This window comes from Gopherus flavomarginatus, chromosome 3 (genome assembly GCF_025201925.1).
Source record: "Gopherus flavomarginatus isolate rGopFla2 chromosome 3, rGopFla2.mat.asm, whole genome shotgun sequence".
NCBI lineage: Eukaryota > Metazoa > Chordata > Testudines > Testudinidae > Gopherus > Gopherus flavomarginatus.
Window position 1 is genome coordinate 185,657,404 of NC_066619.1, and position 23,796 is coordinate 185,681,199.

The following is a 23,796-nucleotide window of genomic DNA, read 5'->3' on the forward strand; positions in this document are numbered from 1 at the left end:
ACCATGCCAGTGGATCAGGTCCAGCTGTGCTGGCCAGTGGGATCAGCCCCAACTGCTTAATCAGTTAACCATTTAAACAATATATTTTAAATCGTTTAAATGGTTAACTTTTTAAACAGTATTTACATCCCTACACCTATCCAGACTACATCTGCTTCCTGCTGACTTAGGGATCCCTTAAGGAGCTGGTTTTTATTCACACCAGTTTCTCTTGTATACTTTCAAAGGAGCAAACGGCAAGCTTAGATGTTTTTGCAATATAAAGTCAAGTCCTTGGTCAACATGGTATGCAGGATTTTTCTTTTTCTTTCATCACTTGATCTTTTCCTTTCTTCTGCTTATTCTCTCCTGCTAGTTTCCTTCTCCATGTGACCCCCTTTATCTTATCTGTTCACATCTATTGTATTGGTCTCTGGCTCTTCCTCTCCTCCTCACTTTCTAAATTATACTCCGATCTCAGTTGCACCTGTGTAAATCCAGAGCAACTCCACTGACTTTAATCTGCCCCATAGCTCATTATTTTTAATTTCCTCTCTGCCATAAGAAGGTATTTTTTAAATCCCCATGGCAATAATTTTGCTGCGACCCTCTGTTTGACTCCTACTAGATTCACCCTACTGTTTGTGCAATCTTTACTTCACTACTGGAGTGAACTTGTCCTACTACCCAGTGGTAATGTATGATCTAATTAGTGTGAAATCATACTTGTGAATTTAATTGGTTGATTTATTTAATTTACAAGTGTGACATTTCCATTCTTGAATTGCAAGGGGTTTTTCTGCGTGGATTTTTGTCTTTGGCGTGGACTGCAATGTGCTCACCTTCACAATCCATATGTTATTAAATGGCAATACACCTCATTTAATGAAATGCAAAGTTATAAACTAGATGGTTCCCAAATGCATAAAGTCCTAGTGTTTTACCCTCAAAACAAGAAAGTGTTTGCCAGGTATTTGTATCAGGACCCTTTTTTTCTTTTTCTTTTTTTTTTACGAGAAGTAATGCCAGCTACAGGAGAATTCATATGTGTTCATAAAGAAATCACCACATTTATCTAGGGAATGAACTGTGTCTTACAAGATCAAATTAGTGTGATGCTTTCAAAGTTTCACAGTGGAGGTGAGACTGCCATTGGCTAAAAGCCAGATTTTATGGGTGTGCAATGGAAAGCAAAGTGCACAGAGGGGGTCTCTCCCAAAGAGCTAAGCAGACTTACAGCATATGTGCTCAGTGGAATGCAGGGACTGTTTTCTCCCTCCCTTTCTGGGGGCACAAAAGTGTACCAAAGAGGCATGGAGGAAGTTGGATCATACATCTGTTCTCCTGTACAACCTGCTAGTTTGACATGTAGTAAACCAGTCCCTGTGCATACCCAATAGCTCAAAAGGCACTCACTGAAGTGGAATACCCCTTAGTGCTTCCTCTGGGCAGTGCAGGTCCTGGTTACCCTTACCCAAGGCCGCAACACAAGCTGTCCATAAATGATTGACAGAAGCACAGTCTGACCCATAACCTGCACTACAGACAACACTAATGCATCATGTCAGCAGAAGTTCTTATTCATGTGCAGAAAAATAAGTCACAATTCATTCCAAGCTCTCTCTTTACTTTGGAGGGCAAACAAGCTTTGCCAAGCCAATACCTAACACTGCTTACTCTCCCCTCCACACTGATTTAGTTGTGCTGGCTGACATGCTGTGTAGTGGGAAAGAACAAAGGCTCTGTCCAGTCCCTACTCCTTTATGCCAACTCCTCCCCACCTGTGCAGAAGAGGCATAGCTTCTCCATAGTAGTTCTGTCCTGTACACAGAATGGGATTGAAGAAGTGCCTTAAACTCCCTTAATTCCCTACATGTGCACATAAATGGGTCCCAACAGAGTTTTTAGTAATTTGTTTAACACTTAGCATATATTTTTGCAAATTGTGGGGGTCCAAATTGAGGTGTTATGGATGGTGGAGGTCATGTGGGGTAAGTGACTGATAAAGGTTATAAAACTGGGATCTGGCTTCATCCCTTTACTGATCATTTCTAGACTTCTCAACTTTTGTTATAAGATGAAGAACTTGTTTAAAGCAAGAGTAAATATTTTGGGGTGCTAGCTGGACTCTGGTGAAACACACTTTCAACCTTAACTATTTGGGGGAGGAAAGGGTTGTTCTTTTCTTTAAGAATATAAACTAAACTGCATTTTTTCCTTTAACAATACTGATGAAATATTCTACATTTCATTATGTTTCTGATGAAGAAGAAAATAAACCCATTTGTGACATTTAGTTAACTTTTTTATTCCTTGTACTGTTCATTTTACTTGGATCTTTATCTTTCATATGCTGGTAAATGGGATTATTTCTGTTCCCCATGTATATACCATTGTTCTTGTTTTGGTGTGTCTTGAAGTCCATGTGCCATAGCTTTCTTAAATGTCTCTATTTGTCTTTTACATTCTTTAACTCAGTCTTTAATTCCTCAGTTATATCTGAGACTGCACCTTCCTAAAAAGAGCTGTAAATTATGTAGCACTTAAATCCATACTCAAAGAGTATGGATTTCAGGAAAAGCTGGAAGGCAGCACAATTTTTTTTTTTTACCTCTCAAAAATACTTACTCAGTTGTTTGAAAAGTTAGAACGGAATAAGCTCACAAAGCCCAACTCTTTATTATGTCGCCACACACTCAGGGAGCTTTCAAAAGCATTTCAGTGTCAAGAATGGAGCTAACCTCATCTTGTCCTCACTACTGGCTGTTCTTGCAGGGCTTGGCTGGTTTCCAGCTTTGCCTGTTGTTCATACATAATTTCTTTGCTGGTAAGGAACACACTCAAGTCCCAGGAACACATGCTGCTGAATGCTAGGAGATATTTTGTGGTTTAAGATTAATAGAAGTAATCGCCTTCGTTTGAGAAATAAAGTCAGCCATGACTGCATACATGTAACATGCATGAGTAATAGATAATTTGTAGTTGGAACAGCCTTAATTATTGGCTTTTACTTGCTCTTTCCAAAATGAAGCTGAAATGGGGCTTAGATATGTTTGACACCTCTCCCCCTCCCCCACATGCCTCAGGGTACTTAATACAACATCACAATAAATCTTTGCATGAACTGAATTGACAGAGTATCTAAACACATAAATAACTTCGTTTAAATCAGGGAAGCTTGGCCAGCGCAGAGTGTATTGTTGTTTGGAATTTCAGACAGGAGGTATACAGTGGAACTGAACAGTTTGGATGAATCCCTGAATCTAATGATCATTTCATTAACCAATGTTGTCAGAAGACATTTTTGTCTGCTTCTAAGAATATTTATGGTTTGCATTCTAGGATTAAGTGGTACAAATAATGGCATCTAAAGTTAATGTCTGTATATAGTGTGATGTTTATTCATCTGTTTCCATGAACTTCTACAGGGATTAAATTGATCAGTCACATATTCAATGACTAATATCTTGGCTTCAAAATGTCATTGATTTCAATAAATACTTAGTCCAAGAACTGATGGATTCCTAACAATATGAGCAGATAAATCATATTGCAAGATTTTACTAAAAATAATACTTGCAAACCTCTCATCAGAACATTTATTTTTTCTTACACTGGTATCATCTGGACAATGTCTTCACTTTGCAAAAAGTTTGGTGTGTCCACAGTAGGTAACACATTTCCAGACAACGCCTTATTGTCTGCATAAGCAAGCGTATGCTGGACTCAAAGACCTTGCATACCTACTTGGGATCGAGATTAAATTACTAACCTTTTTGGCATTTTAATGTAAAATGTTCTTTATTATGGCCTTCTCATAGCTGAAGTATGAGTCACTTACAAACCATAATAGATTTTGGCTATGCTACATGATGAAGTGTTCTGGATGTAGTGAAACATTTAATCCAGACTCCAGGCAGAGTAATTCCCAGTGGCTACCTAAAAAGAAAAGAAAAGAAGAGAAGCAAATTATGGCACCTTCTATGGTATTAAGTATTAAGATTATTATTGGTTAGAAACAGAGATTATTTAAAAGTACAAGAAAAAATGACTGCTTTTCTTTTTAACTATTGAATGGCAATGAAGGTGATTATAATTATAATTTTTATGACTTCTTGTGACCAGTCAGTTAAACCTATGGGTTTGGAAAGCAATGCGATCTGTGGTGTTTTTTTAGAAAATATTGTTTCTTCCTACAAATGATGCAACTGTAGAATGTCAAATTGCCTTACTAAAATGGTATTTTACTGTATAAAAGTGTAAAGAAAAAAACAATTTTGTGGTGTTAAGGGAAAAACCCATCCAAAACACTAAAATTAAGGCCCAAGGATAGAATCTACTGCACAACATGTTATTTTTTTTTAAACTTCTGAATCACATGAAGTGTGATATTGTGCCAGTTATTTCCTGGGGGAGATGCACTCTGTTGAGAGAACATTGAATCATATAATTTCTAAAGCTTTAAGGACTGAGGATCAAAGGCAGTGTGTGCCTTCTCAATAGGAGGAAAAACATTTCATAAACTGGACATTTATCCAGCCACTTATCTTTTTGTTTTGTGATTATTTGCAACAGTAAGTGAGCTATAACTGCTAACATCCTGCAAGACCAGAAAGGAGGATAAAATTTGCAAAGGTACCTGGCAAATTAGGAGTCTGAGTCCCATTGACTTTCAGTGAGATTTAGGCACTTAGGGCTGGATCTACCAGTGAATTGTCTAACCGTGGGGCTATGGAATATTCTGATGGGGATCATCCTCATGTTGTTTGACTCTAATTAAATAATTACATGATTAAATATTATTTGGGCCAGAAAAGAGTTAGCATTACTATATTACAGGCCAGTAATTAGGGCACTCAACCGAAAAGTGGCTGATCCATGTTCCCTTGAAGTCCACCTGCTTATCCCTTGAACATGGATCAGCCACTTTTCAGTTGAGTGCCCTAACTACTGGCCTATGATATAGTTTCTCCCACAGCACATCATCAACCAGTGTATTAACCTTTCACCACTGCTTACAAGTGGGATTCTTTTATGTCTAAAAAAAGCCTGCTGGCCCATAGCAGAATAATCTGATGTGATTCTTAATGCTCTGCCTAGGACTTTGTGTTGTATGGAAAAGTGAATATTCAGATGTGTTAATCAACTCATATCTGTCTTTATTAGAATATAAACGGTTACCTTGTTCCCAGGCATATTATGATAAGCAGGTGGACTTCCCACTCTGTTCTGAAGATTGTAAACATAAACTTGACCTGCAGCGCATGTACCACCTTCGTAGGCTCTGGCATAATTGATAATTAAAATAATAAACATAAAGCTATATTTTTCTCTCTCCAAACTTGGCTGTTCCTAGGATTTTCCATACTGGGTCTCTGATGCAGACCCTAGTTATCTCTGCATCTGAGAAATTCTCTGACTCCCCCCTTAATACCTGGGTGGAGCTATCAAGATGCACCTGCTACTTCTCTCCAGCATCTCGATGCTATGTCAATGTCATATTTGTGACATCATAGTTTAGTGGAAATGCATACGCTCTGATTCTGCAGATACTTAGCATGTGTATAACTTCACGCAGGTGAGTAGTCTCTTAGATTACTTGTGAATAAAGCTACACATATGCATAAGTATTTGCAGTATTGGGCAACCATAGTTAGTTGCAAGTACAAAAATGCCAAAGAGATGGAGATAGGAAGGAAATAAATATCCCTGGCCAAATTCTGCTCTCAGTCAGATCAGTGTAATGGAACAAAGTTTAGCCTTCTGTTTTCTGATTTAGCATTTCTATGGGTATTTGAAGACTGGAAATATCCTTACTTCTTGTCATACTGAAAACTTTTTTCAGATTATGGGCCAGAACTGTGTCCTATATAGAAAGGAGAAAAGGCTTGAGTTTTCTGTCATACATTATAAAACTCTAGGCATAAACAAGAGCCCTCTGCTAACAATTACAGCAGTGTGTGATATACTATCTTTAGATTAGATGGTATCTCATGAGACTTCAACAGAATATGACTTCAGCAAATGGAAAAAAGAAAGCATGACGCAACAATATATAAATGAAAAGAAAAGAAAATCAGTTGCGTTTCCACAAATTAGCTTTCCTCTATGTTTGATCAATAATAAAAGAAGAAATGTTAAACACATAACAAGACATTTGGGGGTTCCTTTCTTCTTAGATCATACTCTCTCCAAAGGTTCTGATCAAGAACACAAATGGACATGGTGATTGATAGGGAGGGTTATTGCATATTTTTTCTGCTGCCAAGCATACTATAGTTGCTGCCACATGAGCTAGTTCAGCATTTTTGTGGCATTTTTGTTTCCTAGTTTTCATTGGACAATTGGAAAGTTTGGTGGGAAAAATGTATTGTTTCTCACTTTGTACCTTTTAAATCTCTTCTCTCACCTCTAAATACAATTTACTAAATAATGGGCCTATGGAGACTTAAACACACTGTACCATATTCCATCCAAATCCAGTCTACATAAGGGTAGAATCTGGCACATTTCCTCCAAATGCAATTGGATGAAAGCGTCTCTGCTTTACTTTACATACCTTTGTAGCTCATAAACCCCGTAGGTCAGGTCACTAAAATAATTTTATCCCAGAACTGAAATGACTCATTTTATGTCAAGCATGGAATTTGTCTAGCTCATTCAGCAGTAATTGTCTAGGGTTTTGTTTGTTGCTGAAGGTGGAGGCTCTTTTGACTAAAAATGTAAAACCTGACTCTCCAGCAGCCATTTAATAATTGAGTAGATTATATCATGGAGATATGGGGACAGGATAGTTGAGTGTATATAACGTATATAAATTGGACACTCATCTTTTTCAGTTAACGTTGTTTGGCTTTTGTCTGGTAAGCCACTTTAGTTAACACTTTTCATGTCCCTTACAAATAATGTTTAAAAAATTGCATGAAGAATAAAGCTACTCAGGGCTTTATCCTGCAAGATCTCTTTATGTGGGACTGCCTTTGAATAAAGTTGGAGTTCCTCTTGTGGAAGCCTGGTAGGATCAGTGCCAGAGGGACAAAATAAAATGCTTTAGACTCTGATCCAGTGCTGAGAACCATGTGAGCATGGGAGGGTCCCTCACCCAGTTCATATTCTCTCTGCCTTTGCATGAATGTGCAGGAGGCTCAAGAAGACTGCTCTTTCTGTGTACCCTCATTAGGGTTGCAGAAAACTGAACAGCCTTGCCCCACCCCTTCTCTGAGGCTCTGTCCCCCGCTCACTCCATCCCCCTCCCTCTGTCACTCGCTCTCCCCCACCCTCGCTCATTTTCATCAGGTTGGGGCAGTGGGTTGGGGTACAAAGGGGGAGTGAGGCTGGGGGTGTGGACTCTGGGAGATGGGAGGAGTGAGGTGCAGGAGGGGGCTCCAGGCTGTGGAAGGAGGTTGGGGTATGGGAAGGGGTATGAACTCTGGACTGGGGCTTGAAATGAGCGGTTCAAGGTACAGGATGGGGCTCTGAGCTGGAGGAAGGGGTTGGAATGTGGGAGAAATTGCAGGCTCTGTCTGGGAGAGTGGGCTCTGGGGTGGGGCTGGAGATGAGGGGTTTGGGGTACAGGAGGGAATGCAGGGTGCGGGCTCTGGGAGGAAGTTTGGAATGCAGGAGGGTGTGCAGAGCACGAGATCCAGGCAGCATTCACCTCAGGTGGCTCCCAGAAACAGTGACATGTTTCACAGGTTCCTAGGCATAGGCACGGCCAGATGGCTGCCCTCACCTGCAGATGCTGCTCCTGCAGCTCCCATTGTCTGCATTTTTCAGCCAATGGGAACTGCAGAGATGGCGCTTGGGGCGGGAACATGCATGGAGTCCCTGTGGCCAACACCTAGAAGCTAGAGGAAGATGCTGGCAGCTTCCTGGGAGCCACGCGGAGTCTGCCAGGAACCCTGCATGCTATGCTGCGGGCAACCAACTGGACTTTTAACAGCCTGGTCAGCAGTGCTGACCGGAGCCGCAAGGTCCCTTTTCAACTGGACGTTCTGATTGAAAACTGGACGCCTGGCAACTGTAATCCTCGTAGGAAAAAAAATGCCCTTTTATGAATAGAAAAGTTGTGATTATTGTAGAGTAATATGGCAAAGAATATAGTTTACAGTTAAATGTGCACAAAACAAAAACTAGGCGGTATGCCAGGATTCTGGGAAGACATGCACCATTCCAGTGAATGACACAGTCATACAGCAAGTGAGACATTATTTCTGCTTCGGAAGCATCATTACAGAGGAAGTTAAAGCTTGCTATAGCCTTCACACTTGCAACTGGGAGCTTGGGAAGGAATGTGCTCTCCTGAGAAACAACACAGTTTAACCAGAAAAGCAGCATTTCATGCTTTGTTCTGAGTAAAGGCCTCATTCCAAACCACTGAATTTAATGGGAGTTTTGCTACTAACTTCAATGAGTGCAGAATCAAGCCCTAACTGATTACTTATATAAATAGTGTCTGATTGATTGCTTTGTGATGTAAGCTCTCAGTTTGCTTATTTATTTGTAATTAGACTTGAAGTTGTTTGGTTGGAGAAAAGAACTCTTAATCTCATATTTGTATTTAAAAAAGAACAACAACAACAACAACAAAACAAAACAAGGAAAGTAAATTTGAACTGAATGCTGTTTTTACCTCATGCTAGCAAACGTAATGTTACTCATTCCCCCAGGGCATGATGTAATGTGGATTTGTTTATAGAAAAAAAAATAAGAGATTAATTTGAACAGTAAATAATAAACCTAACTAGTTCAAGTTAATTAATACTTCCCCTGCTTGGAAAATATCTAAGGCCATAGGCTGTCATAGAAATCAGATTGGCACAGAGATTTTGAGGATAAATGAAGGTTCTGCTGTAGGAGCGCATTTCTTGCATTAGTGTAAGAATGTTACCAAGTCTTGAGTCTGAGGAAATTGTTAATTACAAGTGTAGAGGGGGAAGTTCATCCTGTTATTTGAACTCAATAGTTTTGCTAATGGACTTTTTGTCATTATTGGTTTCTTTTCTAATAAATATGTTTTCTTAATCATGCAGCCCTTACTTATGTGCATAGTACCATTGAGTTCAATGGACTAAGTAAGTAAAAATATTTGCATGAGGCCCTAATTATGATATTGTCTTAAGAGCAGATATGTTGCATAATAAGAAAGCAAACCTCATTCTCCAATATTCTAAAGGCATACTTGAATTTTCAGTGTTTTGCAAGAAATGGCTATGAATTTGTGAGGAGGAAAGTGTTATGGAAAAGTAGAGTGATCAGGCTATTCTTTTTATCTCTGCCTATAGTAGATCTATTCAAGTTCTTAGTCAACTGACAATAACAAGTTTTGATTTTGGTATTATGACTCTGTATTGCAATCCTTGTACACTGAACCTCTTGTTGAAATAAATGGAATGCTAAGGTGTACAAGGCTTGACATGCTTTCCCCACTGAAACCAATGTTAGTTTTGCATAGACTTCAGCGGGACCAGGATTTCACTCAAAGATTCCAGAATTGGGATTTTATTTTGTTGTGAATAGGCAGCTTGTGACCCAGGTAATCATGATAAAAATCAAATATTTGGGAAGCCTGTGAGGTAGATTGTGAAACCTGAAAGGTCATTTTCAGCAAATGTAAGTTGGTGAATATCTAGGAAAGGGAAAGGTAGTTTATTAAGGAAAGATCTGTATTGGCTTTGATATTTGTTCTAGAATGGTATTTCCTCCCTGCCCTCCATCTCCTCAACAAATGTATAAATAATAAATATTGAAGTCGTTCACTGAACTAGCCATACCTCTTCAAACCAGGACAGTATAAAAAGTTGGTGGGCACAACTTCCCAATGAGCTTCTGCCCTCATACCTCAGCTTGTGAAAGTATTTAATCTATTAAATTAATTTTCTGTCTCCTAAATAGTTATTAATTTCCTGTAAGGTGGTCGCAGCTGTCCCTCTGTCCGTCTGGTAGGGAGGCCACACCCCTCACTACAAGTCCTCTGGAAAAGCCCAGTTTTGTGGGAATATGCATCAGGGGTCTCTGAAACCAGTACTGAGTCTAGGAACCCCGGTCCTCCAAGCAGAGAGGACACTAAACAGTTCGGGAGCTCTAGCCCACAGTCAGGGTAAAGCAGCAGTGTTCATAATCCCCGGCCCTCCAGCAAGACGAGGCAACAAGTAGTTAGGTGCTCTGGCTGGTATTTAGGGCAGAACAATAATGAGTCTATTAGCCAAGGCCTACAGTCAGGACAGTGCAGTAACAAGTCTATTATTACAGCCTTCAAACAGGATGGGGCAGAAAATGCAGGAAGCTCTGGCCTGTACTCAGGACAGAGCAATAATGAGCCTTTAAGCCCAGGCCCTCAAACAGGGCGGGGCAGCAAATAGTTGGGGACCCTGGCTCTGGCAGATCGCCAACAAACACAGGCCTCTTGGCCTGTGGTGGGGAGTCTGCCACCCCAGGGGTGAGGTCGTAGAGATAGGAGGACACAGGCCCACCTAACTCCACTGCATCCCAGCCCAGGGCTCTAACAGTGGCAGAGTGGTCTGCCACTGGGTCAGCGGGGAAATCTACCCACAACACAGCTCCCATGGCTACTTCCTATACACCCATTCGAGGCGGGGTACCTGGGTCCCAGGGTCATCATCCGTCTCGCTTGGGTAAACAGCTAATGGCAGCCCCAGCAACTCCTCGATGTCTCTGGCTACCGGCAGCTCTGGCAGTCCCTCCACATCTCGGGCGCTGCAGCAGTTGCTGTTGGGTCTGCACTCCAGCAGCGGGTGAGGGACATCCTGCTCCTCTCCAGCTGAGCTGGAGGGCTGGCTTTTTATACTTCCAGTTCCTGTCCTGGCTCTGCCCACCGAGGGGGCTTGCAGTTATCCCAACGTCTGTCTCTGAGGGAAGCCACGCCCCCTCGCTATATTTCCCAATAGCTCCAAATAGAAGACTAAGTACTAGCTCTTAGGGACCAATACAAGAAGAAATACAATTTGAATGTATTTTTTATTAAATGGGCCCTAAGGTGTAGAACAAAGCAACTGACAGTTGGTGTTGTGGAGAGGGAGCGTGAGGAAAAAATAGTCTCTCTCCTCTTGAGCTACCTTGCTTCAGTAACATCAGTTTTAATGGACATATGCCAATGTTCTTTCAGTTTGCAATGCTGTGTGTAGACTATCTTTAATTCCTACTACAACTGTTTACAGGGCTGGCTAATTAGAAATACACTACCTGCAAATAAATCATAAAGATAGACCCAATATATCAGTCCTGGTTTAACACAGATAAATACATCAGAAAATTGCTATTACAAACACACCTAAAAATATCGCATTCTGATTATAATTCACCTTTTTTGTTTCATTGTGAGCTAGCTCTGTTCCTGCATTTTAAAAGGGATGTCAGTATCAAATATAGCTGTTCTATTTATTTGTTGCACTGAATTTTCAGGATAAGATCCAGAATGACCTATTGATCTTACATATCTACTTTTTAATCATCCCGAATGCCAGTGAGCCAATTTGTCCTTGTATTAATTAACTTTGTACCCCACAATTCTAACTATTTGTGTTCCCTTCCACTGACTATTGCAATGGACCTCTGCAATGCAAAGTCATTAGCCAGAAGAAACCCAAAAGTTGACAAACATTACAAAGGACAATCACTCATTGTAAAAATGTGTTCTGGTGGTGAAATGTCACCTGCAGCCAAAACATTAGCTGTGCATGACTATATATATATATATATAAAATAAATAAATTGAAAAGTTATACAGCTGCCGTACCTTCAAGCCGTAGGTGGTGAAATTTAATAGTTTCAGTAGAACAACAGCATGCTTTAACTGTGACAGTTCAAGGGCCAAGACTTGAGTGGTAGGTATAAAATATAACAATCCTTAATCTTCCATTTCTTACTAACTCCCTTCTCATTCTGTGAGTAATTGTCACAATACTGCATCAGTCTCTTAGAAAATGAACCTCTCGGACAATTTAATTCTTTGAAAATGAATCTCTCTGGCTGTTTAATTAGAGTAATTGTTTGTGACACTATAATTAATGTTGGGTCAGCATATTACAGATTTATTACAAACTCTTATTTTCAGAGGTTTGAATCTGGCAACAAAAGCTTCCTGGTGGAGGTTTCACATATGAGATCTCATCCTGGGAGATATCTGTGCACCGCTGGTAATAAATATACAAAGAAATTACATATAATCTAATTAATTATGGCTTTCTGTAAAAGGCAGTCAAAGCTGACAAGTCCAACATTTGACTTACACTTTTAACAACTGCTTTCCTACAATGTTCATGCAATGTTTATTATAGTAATACAAATGATTCAGTTCTCTTCTATAATTACATACAAAAATGCCAGCAGCCCAGCACTCATGAACAACCCTACAATAACAAACCACTGTGTGCACAGATCTGAAAGCAAACAAATACTGGTGAATAAAATAATTTTTAAACTTCAGACTTTCTAAGAATTATTATAAACATGTTTGCAAGCAAGATTTAAAAAATTCTAAAGCATACATAAACAAGTGTTTAAAAACAAAAGTGGTTTGCTTATACAGGGCCTAGTATCCTTACTTCATTGACACTAATGGGAACTGATTGCTCTCAGCATCCTGTAGAATGAGGTCCTTAGATAGTTTTCTGATTTTTTTCAAAAACTTACGGTTACTGTTTTGAAAACTGAAATTTGCCAGAGATGTATGAAAGCATGAAGGTATTTATGGGAGGAATGGACAAGTAGGCAGTTGAAATTGACATAGAGGTCAGGTTGGAGAGAGAAACAATAAGAAACAGGATCAGATAAATATAGATGAACTGAGCTGGGAAGACTCTTGTTCAGATTAAGTGACCTCAAGGCCACAGATAGAGACAGAGCATGGGGTAGATTAAGGAGCAGTGGAAGCTCCCTAAAAGTGGGGAAGCCACCGGTGCCTGAATCATAGCCCTGCCTCGTCCCGACCCTTCCCCCAAGGTCCAGCCCCTGCATGGCCCCTTCCCCTGAGTTCCCGCCCCTGCACTTTCCCTTCCTCCAAGACTCCACTCCCTACTGCCTATCCCCCTGTCACTTGCCCTTACAGCCAGTAAGCCTCCTACCCTCCGTTCTGGTGCCCCTGGGTATATTGGCACAGACTATTTATTCCTTACGGAAATGAAACTCCTACCATTGAGGTGCTCATTCTCCTGATCAGATAAAAGTGATTCTGCCCTCGATTGCCTTAGTGTTAGGTCATAGCAGAATATAAGAAAAAAATCTAGTAGTTTACTAGAGCTGGTAAAAACTACTGGCAGTAGAGCTCAAATGTCTGCACTGATTAATACCCAGACCAGGTTAAGCCATATGTTCTCAATCAAGTGTGGGGAAATCCCTTGTGGGCAATGAGAAAGGGAGGTACTAAGGTACAATTATTATTCTATCTGTCAATCTGCATATCTGCTTTTTCTTTTAAGATATCCATTTCTTTGTTTCTCTTTCTATCTAGCTCACCTATCTACCTTTCCCAGTTTGTAAAATAGACAACAAAGACAATCCTGCCCCAGCTACTCCGTTTTCTATTTGGTGGTCTTCAGATTCTGGTGACCGCTTAATGTTTTGAGCCCTGTGGGAAAGGAAGCATTTACTTTCACTATAGATATAAAACAGCTGTTGTCCTCTCTTCCTTTATTAGAACCTTAGCAAGCAGTACTCAATGAACAGTGAAAAAGCAAGCCCTAAATTTTTGAATTTCAGCATCAGCAATCCTGTGAGAACTAAACAATCTTACGTACATAGAACAATGAGTAAATAACCTTGTCCAATCTTTCAGACACTAGCATTAATATTTGTAAAGTATATAAACACAATGTATTAAAAGAATATTTGTTTAGATGTGACTAGGCAGGGATAAGGAATTTGTGTTTGCAGTTATCAGAGAATCTTGGATGGGGGGAGATGTGCAGAACAGAATGCTTTTTTATATAAAATGCAAGGGAATTTTTCCTCCCGCAGAACAGAGTGCCAATATGTAAACATTTCAGGGGGAATTTTACACCACCTCATCTTTATGTCAGGCAGCATTTAATGGTTGAATGATCTTCTTCCCCAGGTCTTGGCAGCTGTCCTCCAAGGGCCAACATTGAAGATTACAATGACAGTTGATCAGTGGACCTAGTCCAATATAAACTAGACTAAGACTATTTAAAATCAATTGCTATCAACAAGTCAAATGAACTTTGTTTATGTTAGAGGCTTTTCTATGAGGATTTCATAACAACATGGAATTTTAATAGCCTTAGGGGCTTTTTCTGTTGTTGCTGTTGTTATTTGGGAATGTTCTTATTCATCTGTTTAGGCATAGTACCTGATTTTTTTCAAAGTTAGGTGATTTGCAACATTCATGTTTAATCAATGTCTGATGGATACAGCACTCATGAAACTTTTCTTTTTTCTTGCATCCTAGGTGGAAATAACACTTCAAGATATCAATGACAACCCACCAGTATTCCCAACAGACATGCTTGATCTAACTGTAGAAGAGAATATAGGAGATGGATCTAAAATAATGCAGCTGACAGCCATGGATGCTGATGAGGTAAAAGAATGTTTCTTATTTGAACAAGCATATTAAATAATACCATTTTGTGAACATATTTTGACCTTATCTTGAACTGCTGTAATGAGAATTTCACCTGAGAAAGAAGTGCATTTTTCTACTACAGTCTTGCCCTTCTCCTGCCCCACAGTATATTCTGAAAGTATCATAGTTGTGAGTTACTCCCATGGAAAGATTGTTAGCCAAAGTCGCTGTCACCTGGGGGCATTCACTGGCCTGTGTGAAATGAGTGGATGCTCTCAATCCACCTTTTAATGAGCAGTTGTACAGATTAAAAAAATCATAACCCACAGTTTGGTACTAATTAGCATCCTTTTTGTCATTCTCAGCAAAGATGTTACACACCGACTTGTCACAGAAACTGGACTATCTTATCAGTCCTGAAAGTGCTCACTTTAGCTCATGGTCAAGGCTCTTTGGTGGGGAAGAGTTTGAAACCATAATTTCAGATCCAACAGCTTTGAATATGAAGATGTCCAAAATCCAAAGCCAGATCCAAAATTTACAGACTAATCACTGTGTCAGGCAAAGGTATTTTTAACCTGGGGAAGCTTTCACAGTGTTTGCCTACTCTCTGACTAGATCTAGCTACTGTCACTATTACGTGTTACCATGGGCTTTAATTTTATAAAAATAAAAGGGAAAAGAAAGAACTTTGAAAAACCCTGTTGCACATAGTACTTTTCCTAGCATCCGATGGTCAACCATACGGATTCAGTGCTATCAAGACATTACAACTGAGCAGCCATTAAGAATATAATGGAAGCATTCCAGCTGAAAGGCTGACCTAGTAATGATATTACAATATTGTTGAAAGTCTGTGTGTATGTGTAATTTCATTGATTTATTCATTTCTTTTGGGCGGGAAGTAATTTAAATATTAATTGTAATGTTTTGTTCATTTTAATTGACTTTCTATTGACTGTACAAAAGGTTACAATGTCAATAGGTGTGTACTAGGCAAGTTGTATTACCAATAAACTATAAAATCAAATAATTAAAAACACCTTTCATTTAAATAAATAATGAGTCAACTCAACAGTAGTAAGGCTAATCCTATAACTCTTTTAGTGTTAGCTTAGTGCAGGCTTCTATGACTGTTTTAATGATAGTTTATCTAGTCCCTTCTATAACCAAACTAATGGAACACCTCCACTATGAGTAAAGATGTGTGTATGTCTTCTTTCTTTCTTTCTTTCTTTCTCCTTCCAATTTGTTGGTTTCTCTTCCTAGCAACATCTCTTTTGTAGGGGCAAAGAGCAGGACTTTGTGTCCCTGCATCTAATAGAAAGGATGTGTAAGTCAGTTATCCACAATGTAAGTTGTAGCTGGTAGATAAAATGTGAATAAAAGAATCATGACTTCATAAGAGTGACATGTCTGTTTGTAAGTGTGGAGTCTAATTTTAACATTGTTTGTAACTGGATGATTAGAGGCACATGTTTTTAGAAAACATCCGATGATATCAGGTATCAATAACCATATATTTTATTTTATTTTTATCATACTAATATGCTACGAGAGCTGGTTCCAAACCCCTCATTTCAATGAGAGTCTTTCCTTTGACTTCCAGGGAGGAGGAATGATGATACTTAATTTTCGTAGTCTAATGCCAGTTATTTAAAATGTTTCTGAAGAGTGCAAGATGCATTTATGATGTTTGTAATAATGTGCATTTTAAAATTGCATACACATCTTTACTTGTGTGTTTCTAACAATTGAAGATTTTAACTATCTTCCTTTCCATTCTGAAGTGAATTGTATGATCTTTTTTTACATGTAATATTCTTGCCACAATAAATTTTTGGATATTGAGGGTCTGACTTTTAAAACCTGGCCTACTTTTTTCACCTGTAATTTACGTCAGCAGATGGCTGCAGCTCAATATTTTGCTTGTGCCTATAGACATCTACCTATTGGCTGCATGCGCAATTGCAGGAAGGAATAAAATTGTAGGCATAAAAAAGAAAGCCAGATTAAGGCCCCTTCAAAAATTATGCTCTAAATGTGTAAAAATCCTTTGTATGTTTTATATAATGGCTTTTGGCCAGTAGTTTTCATATTAAGGCATTCATTCAGATCAACATAACTGTGATGTCATTTCATAGGCTCCAGGTAGTAGCCATGGCTTTAACAATTACAACGTTTTGCATTTTGCCAATTTTTTTAGTCTGTGTATAGACAAGAAATTTCTATATATCAGATAATTTGTTTTAATGAGTTTTAAGTATTTTGATTTTCTTTGCCTTTCACCTAATTTATGAAAAGTTACTGATTTTGCCAGACCATATCAAATGCAGTCAGTTTCATAGTTGGACTCCATTATGAGAAAATGGGAATAACCGGTTAAATGGAACAAATAATAAAGAGTATGGTCACCTAAGAAATTCAAAGTTTTCACTGAATGTTTTTGTTAAACTATACAGTTACAGGAAAATGCATTACGTACACCAGGTACACCTGAATATACAGAGAGTATGTGGACTGAAGTGCTATGCACAGCTGTTTGAGTCTGGGCAGCTGTATACGTTTTAATTTATTTGATCAATTAGCTGATTCCTGGTTTTTGAACAAACACTCTGGATAAAAAGTTTGGTAAGAGACATACTGTCCAACTGTTCACATAAGTATCTTTATCTCTCTCATGGCACCAGATATGAACATGGCATTTAAGGCTACATCTACTCTACATGCTAGAGTTGTGATTCCCTTGCTTGTGAACACGTACTCACATTAGCACTCACTGAGCTAATGTGAGTATAAATGGCAGTGTAACTGCGGTAGCGTTGGTAGTTGCAATGAAGGCATAGCTGAACTATGCCAGGTACATGCCCACTAGTTTCAGGTGAATTTATACTCAGCACAGGTCAGCATATCTCTGCTGCCACTACCCAGGCTACAGTGGCTACACTTAGTGTAGTGTGTGTACACAAGCAGGGGAATCACAAACCTAGCTCACGGAGTACATGTGCCCTAGGTGACCTGTAATTTTAAACAGCAAATTTATCATTTCATTTTAGAAACTGGACACTAGGAAGTTTAGACTTGAAATTAGACAAAGGTTTCTAACCATTAGAGGAGTGAAGTTCTAGAACAGCCTTCCAAGGGGAGTAGTGTGGGCAAATGACATATCTGGCTTTAAGACTAAGCTTGATAAGTTTATGGAAGGGATGGTATGATGGGATAGCTTAATTTTGGCAATTGATCTTTGATTATCAGCAGATAAGTATGCCCAGTGGTCTGTGATGGGATGTTGGATGGGATGGGATCTGAGTTACTGCAGAGAATTCTTTCTTAGTGCTGGCTGGTGAGTCTTGCCCACATGCTCAGGGTTTAGCTGATCGCCATATTTGGGGTGGGGAAGGAATTTTCCTCCAGGGCAGATTGGCAGAGGCCCTGGAGGTTTTTCGCTTTCCTCTGCAGCGTGGGGCATGGGTCACTTGCTGGTGGATTCTCTGCAGCTTGAGGTCTTCGAACCACAATTTGAAGACTTCAATAACTCGGACATAGGTTAGAGGTTTGCTATAGAAGTGGATGGGTAGGGTTCTGTGGCCTGCTTTGTGTAGGAGGTCAGACTAGATGATCATATTGGTCCCTTCTGACCCTAAAGTCTATGAGTCTATGAGAAGGATGTTTGCCAGTTGGCTGCTACTTCTCCATTACTCCCTGTGTGCCGAGGCATGGAATAGAAAGGGCTAAATTGAGCCCTGTTTTAGATTGATCACTTAATTCAGCCTCACAAACTTAAAACAATAAAATGAAACATTAATCACTGTTAACAGAGAAAATGATATAGTAAATAGATTATGGTGAAACTGACTTGATCTTAAATCAGATTTTGAAGCCTGTAGAAGACCAGTGTTTCCCTGCACTTTATTTTACTGACTAGATTTGATCCTTTTTATGAACAGGAGTTAAAAATCTGATAATTTTTAAATCTAATAAATATTAGACGTGTGTGGGGTATGTGTGTGCTATTTTGTTAAGGAAATTGTTCCGAACAATGTTTGCAGACGGCAGTTGTTGGAATTATTTGGTCTTAAAGGGTTGCCCGACAAATAACTTGGTTTGACTACTTTTGTTTTTATTTAGGGAGCTAATGCTCTTGTCACTTACACTATCATCAGTGGTGCTGACGACAGCTTCCACGTTGACCCAGAGTCAGGAGATCTGATAGCCACCAAACGTTTGGATAGGGAACGTCGCTCCAAGTATTCCCTGCTGGTTCGTGCTGATGATGGTCTACAGTCCTCAGACATGAGAATAAACATTACTATTAGTGATGTTAATGATCACATACCAAAATTCTCTAAACCTGTGTATTCGTTTGATGTACCAGAGGATACTACCCCAGGTAAATAAGGAATAAACCGTGTTATTTTCTAAAATTGATGGTCTGCACCCTTTATTTTCAGTTGACCTATACAGCAGTGATCACTAATATTGTCACTATTGACACACTAATTTTATTGCTAACACGTGGCAGATTAGCATTCCATTTTTTTTCATGTGTGCCATCACTATTTATTCATATTATTTAGAGCATAGACATTCACATAGAAACACGACACAGAGGTTAAATGCTAAAAATTATTTATGTTTTTCTTTTAATGGTGACATTGTGGTAAACATTTGCAAATACTTCTGTTACGTCATTTTTCAGAGATGCAAAACTATAATTAAATAATCTCTTGCAGGTTCAAATTCTATAGAATATGTGCTTCCAAGAAACCACTTCCCTACTCTATCCATTCACCTTTATCCCACTCATTCACAGCATAGGCATAGGGCCTCAAGGTGGGATGCAGCCTTTACTTACCCTTTCTCTTCTTCAGGCAAGGTAGGACAACCTTGCTGTGTTTGGGGCAGGTGGCGCCCTCCTCATTTTTGTGGTTCCTCCATCTTTTTAATGGTGAGGAGAAAGCCAAATGGAGCCAAATCCCATTCCCGTAAATTGACTGTCTTTAGCGGTGGTCAGGAAGGGGCCTAACTTTCCTCACAGGCAGCAGCAGAAGGGACATTTCTGTTGCCAGAGTTAGCTATTGAACAAATGGTAGGCCTCCCAGAAAAGGAAGACTGCCATTTTTAGGTGTAGGGCAGGGCTCGTATCTTTATGTGTTTTTTTACAGTGCCCAGCGCAAGGAGCACTCCAGTCCTGATTGGGGCCTGTGGGTTCTACTACTAAATGAGAATGAACAGAAAAATGTTGAGCAGTGGCAGCCACCCAGTGTTCCCAGAAGACCACAGGTAGTGGACATCAGGTCCCAGCAGAAAGCGGGAGTAGGAGTGCTACATTTGGGGAGTCAGCTGGAACAGAAAAATGTAGGCTGACTAAATATGAGACCTTCATAGATTTGAACTGATATTTATAAGCTAGACTAAGACCCCTAACTTGCCTCAGTTTCAAGTGAATTAAGATTTGAAGTGAACATTTTGCACAGCTCTCTTCATAACTCCATCTTATTCACCTCTGGGCTGAAACTTGGTATGCACATCCTCAGCCCAAAATGAATGTTGTTTTTCATTGTATCGTATACAATGGGAATGGAAATATACTGTGAGAATTCATAGTATTTTTATGCTTCAACATATCCGGTAATATAGTCTCTCAATGTTTTATTAACAGTAGATGCATCCTGCCAAAGGACCTGTGGAATTACTAGAGCATAAGTGAGAGGGTTTTGTAGATCTTTTCTTTTTAATACTACCATTAAAAAGAAGTAAATACAAAAGGGAAAGAAAATCCTTATAATATTAAAGGGTCAGACTCGGTCTGACCAAAAGAGAAAATTCTGAGTTAAGTTTGGAATTCTTTCCTTCACTCATGCTGTTGTGCATGCTGTAGATAATACACTACATACGGTGGGCAAGAATACACACTGTTCGGAGACCACTACAATGCTCAGTGCAGTGAATTGGAAAAAAAAATGCCTCTAGCAGTGATTGCGGTCCGATGGGAATTCATGTACTAAGCACAGAAAGATAGTTGCTGAGGCTGCCTAGGGTAATGAATGTGGTGTTTTTAGGCTCAGTATGTTTTAAGGGGAATTAATTTACAGGTGTACATACTGTATAATCCTGGTAGCTTGAGATGAGAATATTCTCTTAAATCACTAAAACAATCTTCAAAAATATAGAATTCAAGCATCAAAAATTAATAAAAAGTTGTAATAATTTGAGGACAGTATATTTACTTAAGGCCAAAATGTGCTAGATATATACTGGTCCAGTGGTGTTTGGTACAGAATTGTGCCTTCATTGTCTCCCTATCACAGGTGCCCACAAGGGTGCTACTGTTAGGATGGTGCAGCTTGTCCCATTCCACTTTCCAATGATCTTGCTTCAGTTAACAGGCCAGCATGCAGGAGGCAGGTAGGTGTTTCCCACTTGGTGTGTCTTATGTCCTAGATCAGTGGTTCCCAAACTTGGGTCGCTGCTTTGTAGGGAAAGCCCTTGGCAGGCCGTACTGGTTTGTTTACCTGCCGTGTCTGCAAGTTTGGCTGATCGCGATGCCCACTGGCCGCTGTTCACTGCTCCAGGCCAATGGGAGCTGCTGAAAGCGGCAGCCAGTACATCCCTCAGCCCATGCCGCTTCCCGCAGCCCTCATTGGCCTGGAGCGGCGAACCGTGGCCACTGGGCGCCGCGATCGGCCGAACCTGTGGATGAGGCAGGTAAACAACCTGGCCTGGCCCGCCAGGGGCTTTCCCTGAACAAGCAGCATCTCAAGTTTGGGAAACACTGTCCTAGGTGATGCACAAGTGGAACATTCCCAGGATTCCATCCAGTGTAGGGATTGTAATTGCTATTTGCTCACGGGTGCATGAAGGCTCTTTGCCTCCTTTTTTAACCCTGCACATTGCACAAAGGCCAGCAATGATTGGCTCCTTATTTATTTGCAAATTACAGTTGCAGCTGATATGCTGACTATTCATTTGGTAATCGTATCCAGCATTAGGACAGCCTTTTAGCTGCAATCAGCAGTACTGAAACATTAGGAAATCAAATATCAGTAACAGAAACCAGAACGTTCAGCTTGATTAAACAGATGAAATTGTAGCACTAATTTTCATTCTGATATTGAGCAGTTTTCATGGCTGCATTGCTCAAATATAACTAAGTGTGTTGTAAAGCATGTAATTTATCTGGTTTTATGAAAAAGCAACAAAATGATTTTCTATTTTGGAAATGTAGTGACCTTAATTATAGTTAGTATTAAAAATGCTTAAACACTGACACTCAATTTCTAAACTTCAGTAAAGCAAGGATAGCATAGCAAGTATAGCAAGAAGTGCAAAAATAAAACAATGGGCCAAACTCAAAGGAAATAGGAATTATACTTGAATAAAGACTGCAAGAATGGACCCTCTGTGAAGAATGAGGGTTTTAGTTTCCTGACCAAGTATTATGTTGTTGCTCATGGTAATTAAAAAAAAAAAAAAAAGAAACTAAAAGTTTGTAATACACTGAACAGACATTACAACTTTCAGCAGCTCCATTCAAAAAAAGAATAAATGTAGGTTTAATAGCTGGCATTTATCTACACTCAGGGTTCCCTTCCTTGAAACTGCAAGTTAAATACTATTGAAAGGCAATATTTTGTCTCAATTTATGCAGCATATTTCCTTTTTGCAATTTAAATAAAAAATAGAGATGCCTGTCCATGGTTCTGTATGTCCTAAGAATAATTTAAAATAAAAACCATACTGGAATAACCACTCAGCAGCCTAAAAAAACTTGTATACAATAAAATTAAATATAAGAGAAAGTGAAAAATGTTCCTATGGAGCGAAAGTCTGTGAAATTATTGATCATTTTGAGCACACTCTTATGGAAAAGTCGCATAGAATTTAATGAAATATTTTTTCTATAGGTTTTGTAAACCATCTTATAGAATTTAATACAGAATTTTCTCCTTTTTTAAGGATGGTTTAAAAAATAGGATTTTTTCTATTAAAATCTATTAAATTTTTAGAGTAATTATAGAGCACACTCTTAATTTCTGTGGCACCCAACAGGTTTCATCCCTTTTAAATGTATTCCCAAGGAAAAAACAGATATCTAGTTAATTTAGGTATATTTCAGTGCCTCAGTGGGACTAATTGCATGCTTAAAGTTAAGCAAGTGCTTTCGTGCTTTGCTGAATAGGAATGGACCTTGGTGCTTAAGTGCTTTGGTAAATTGGGGGCTGTCATGGTATAATTCCCCACTCTGAACCTTAGCGTCCAAAAGATGGGGTACCAGCATGAATTCCTCTAAGCTCAATTACCAGCTTAGTACTTGTAGCACTGCCACCAACCAGGAATTCCAATGCCTGGTACACTCTGGTCCCTCCAAAACCTTGCCCGGCGACCCCCAAGACCCAGTCCCTCTGGATCTTAACACAAGGAAAGTAAACCCTTTCCCTCACCGTTGCCTCTCCCAGGCTTCCCCTCCCTGGGTTACCCTGGAAGATCACTGTGATTCAAACTCCTTGAATCTTGAAACAGAGAGGAAAATCCACATTCCCCCCTCCTTCTCTCTCCCCCCTCCCAGACTCTCCCTGAGACAGAAAGTAATCCTAACACAGAGAGAAAATTAACCTTTCTCTCCCCCTTCCCTCCTTTCTCCCCACCAATTCCCTGGTGGATCCAGACCTAGTCCCCTGGGGTCTCACCAGAATAAAAAAACAATCAGGTTCTTAAACAAGAAAAGCTTTTAATTAAAGAGGGAAAAACAGTAAAAATTATCTTTGTAAAGTTACGATGGAATATGTTACAGGGTCTTTCAGCTATAGACACTGGGAATATCCTCCCAGCGTAAGTATACAAGTACAAATTAAAATCCTTTCAGCAAAATACAAATTTGAACTCCTTCCAGCCAAATACACATTTGCAAATAAAGAAAACAAACATAAGCCTAACTCGCCTTATCTACCTAGTACTCACTATTCTGGACATACAAGAGACTGTATCAAAGAGATTGGAGAGAAACCTGGTTGCACATCTGGTCCCTCTGAGCCCCCAGAGTCAACAACAACCAAAAACTAACAGCACACACAAAAACTTCCCTCCCTCAAGATTTGAAAGTATCCTGTCCCCTGATTGGTCCTCTGGTCAGGTGACAGCCAGGCTCACTGAACTTGTTAACCCTTTACAGTCAAAAGAGACATGAAGTACTCCTGTTCTATTAACCCTTAACTATCTGTTTATGACAGGGGCCTACATATGTAATTAATTCCCAATTTTAACAAAAACATAAA

The 23,796-nt window shown here is 39.5% G+C and overlaps 1 protein-coding gene across 2 annotated transcripts in view; it reads left to right on the top strand.

Moving 5' to 3' along the window:
• Positions 1-23,796, top strand: part of FAT4 (FAT atypical cadherin 4) — a 224,156-nt gene that overhangs the window by 98,662 nt on the left and 101,698 nt on the right. For both annotated transcript variants that reach the window (XM_050946189.1, XM_050946190.1), the window contains exons 2-3: positions 14,405-14,536; positions 18,650-18,911. In XM_050946189.1, coding sequence (XP_050802146.1) covers positions 14,405-14,536; positions 18,650-18,911 — 394 coding nt within the window. The remainder of the gene's footprint in view (positions 1-14,404; positions 14,537-18,649; positions 18,912-23,796) is intronic.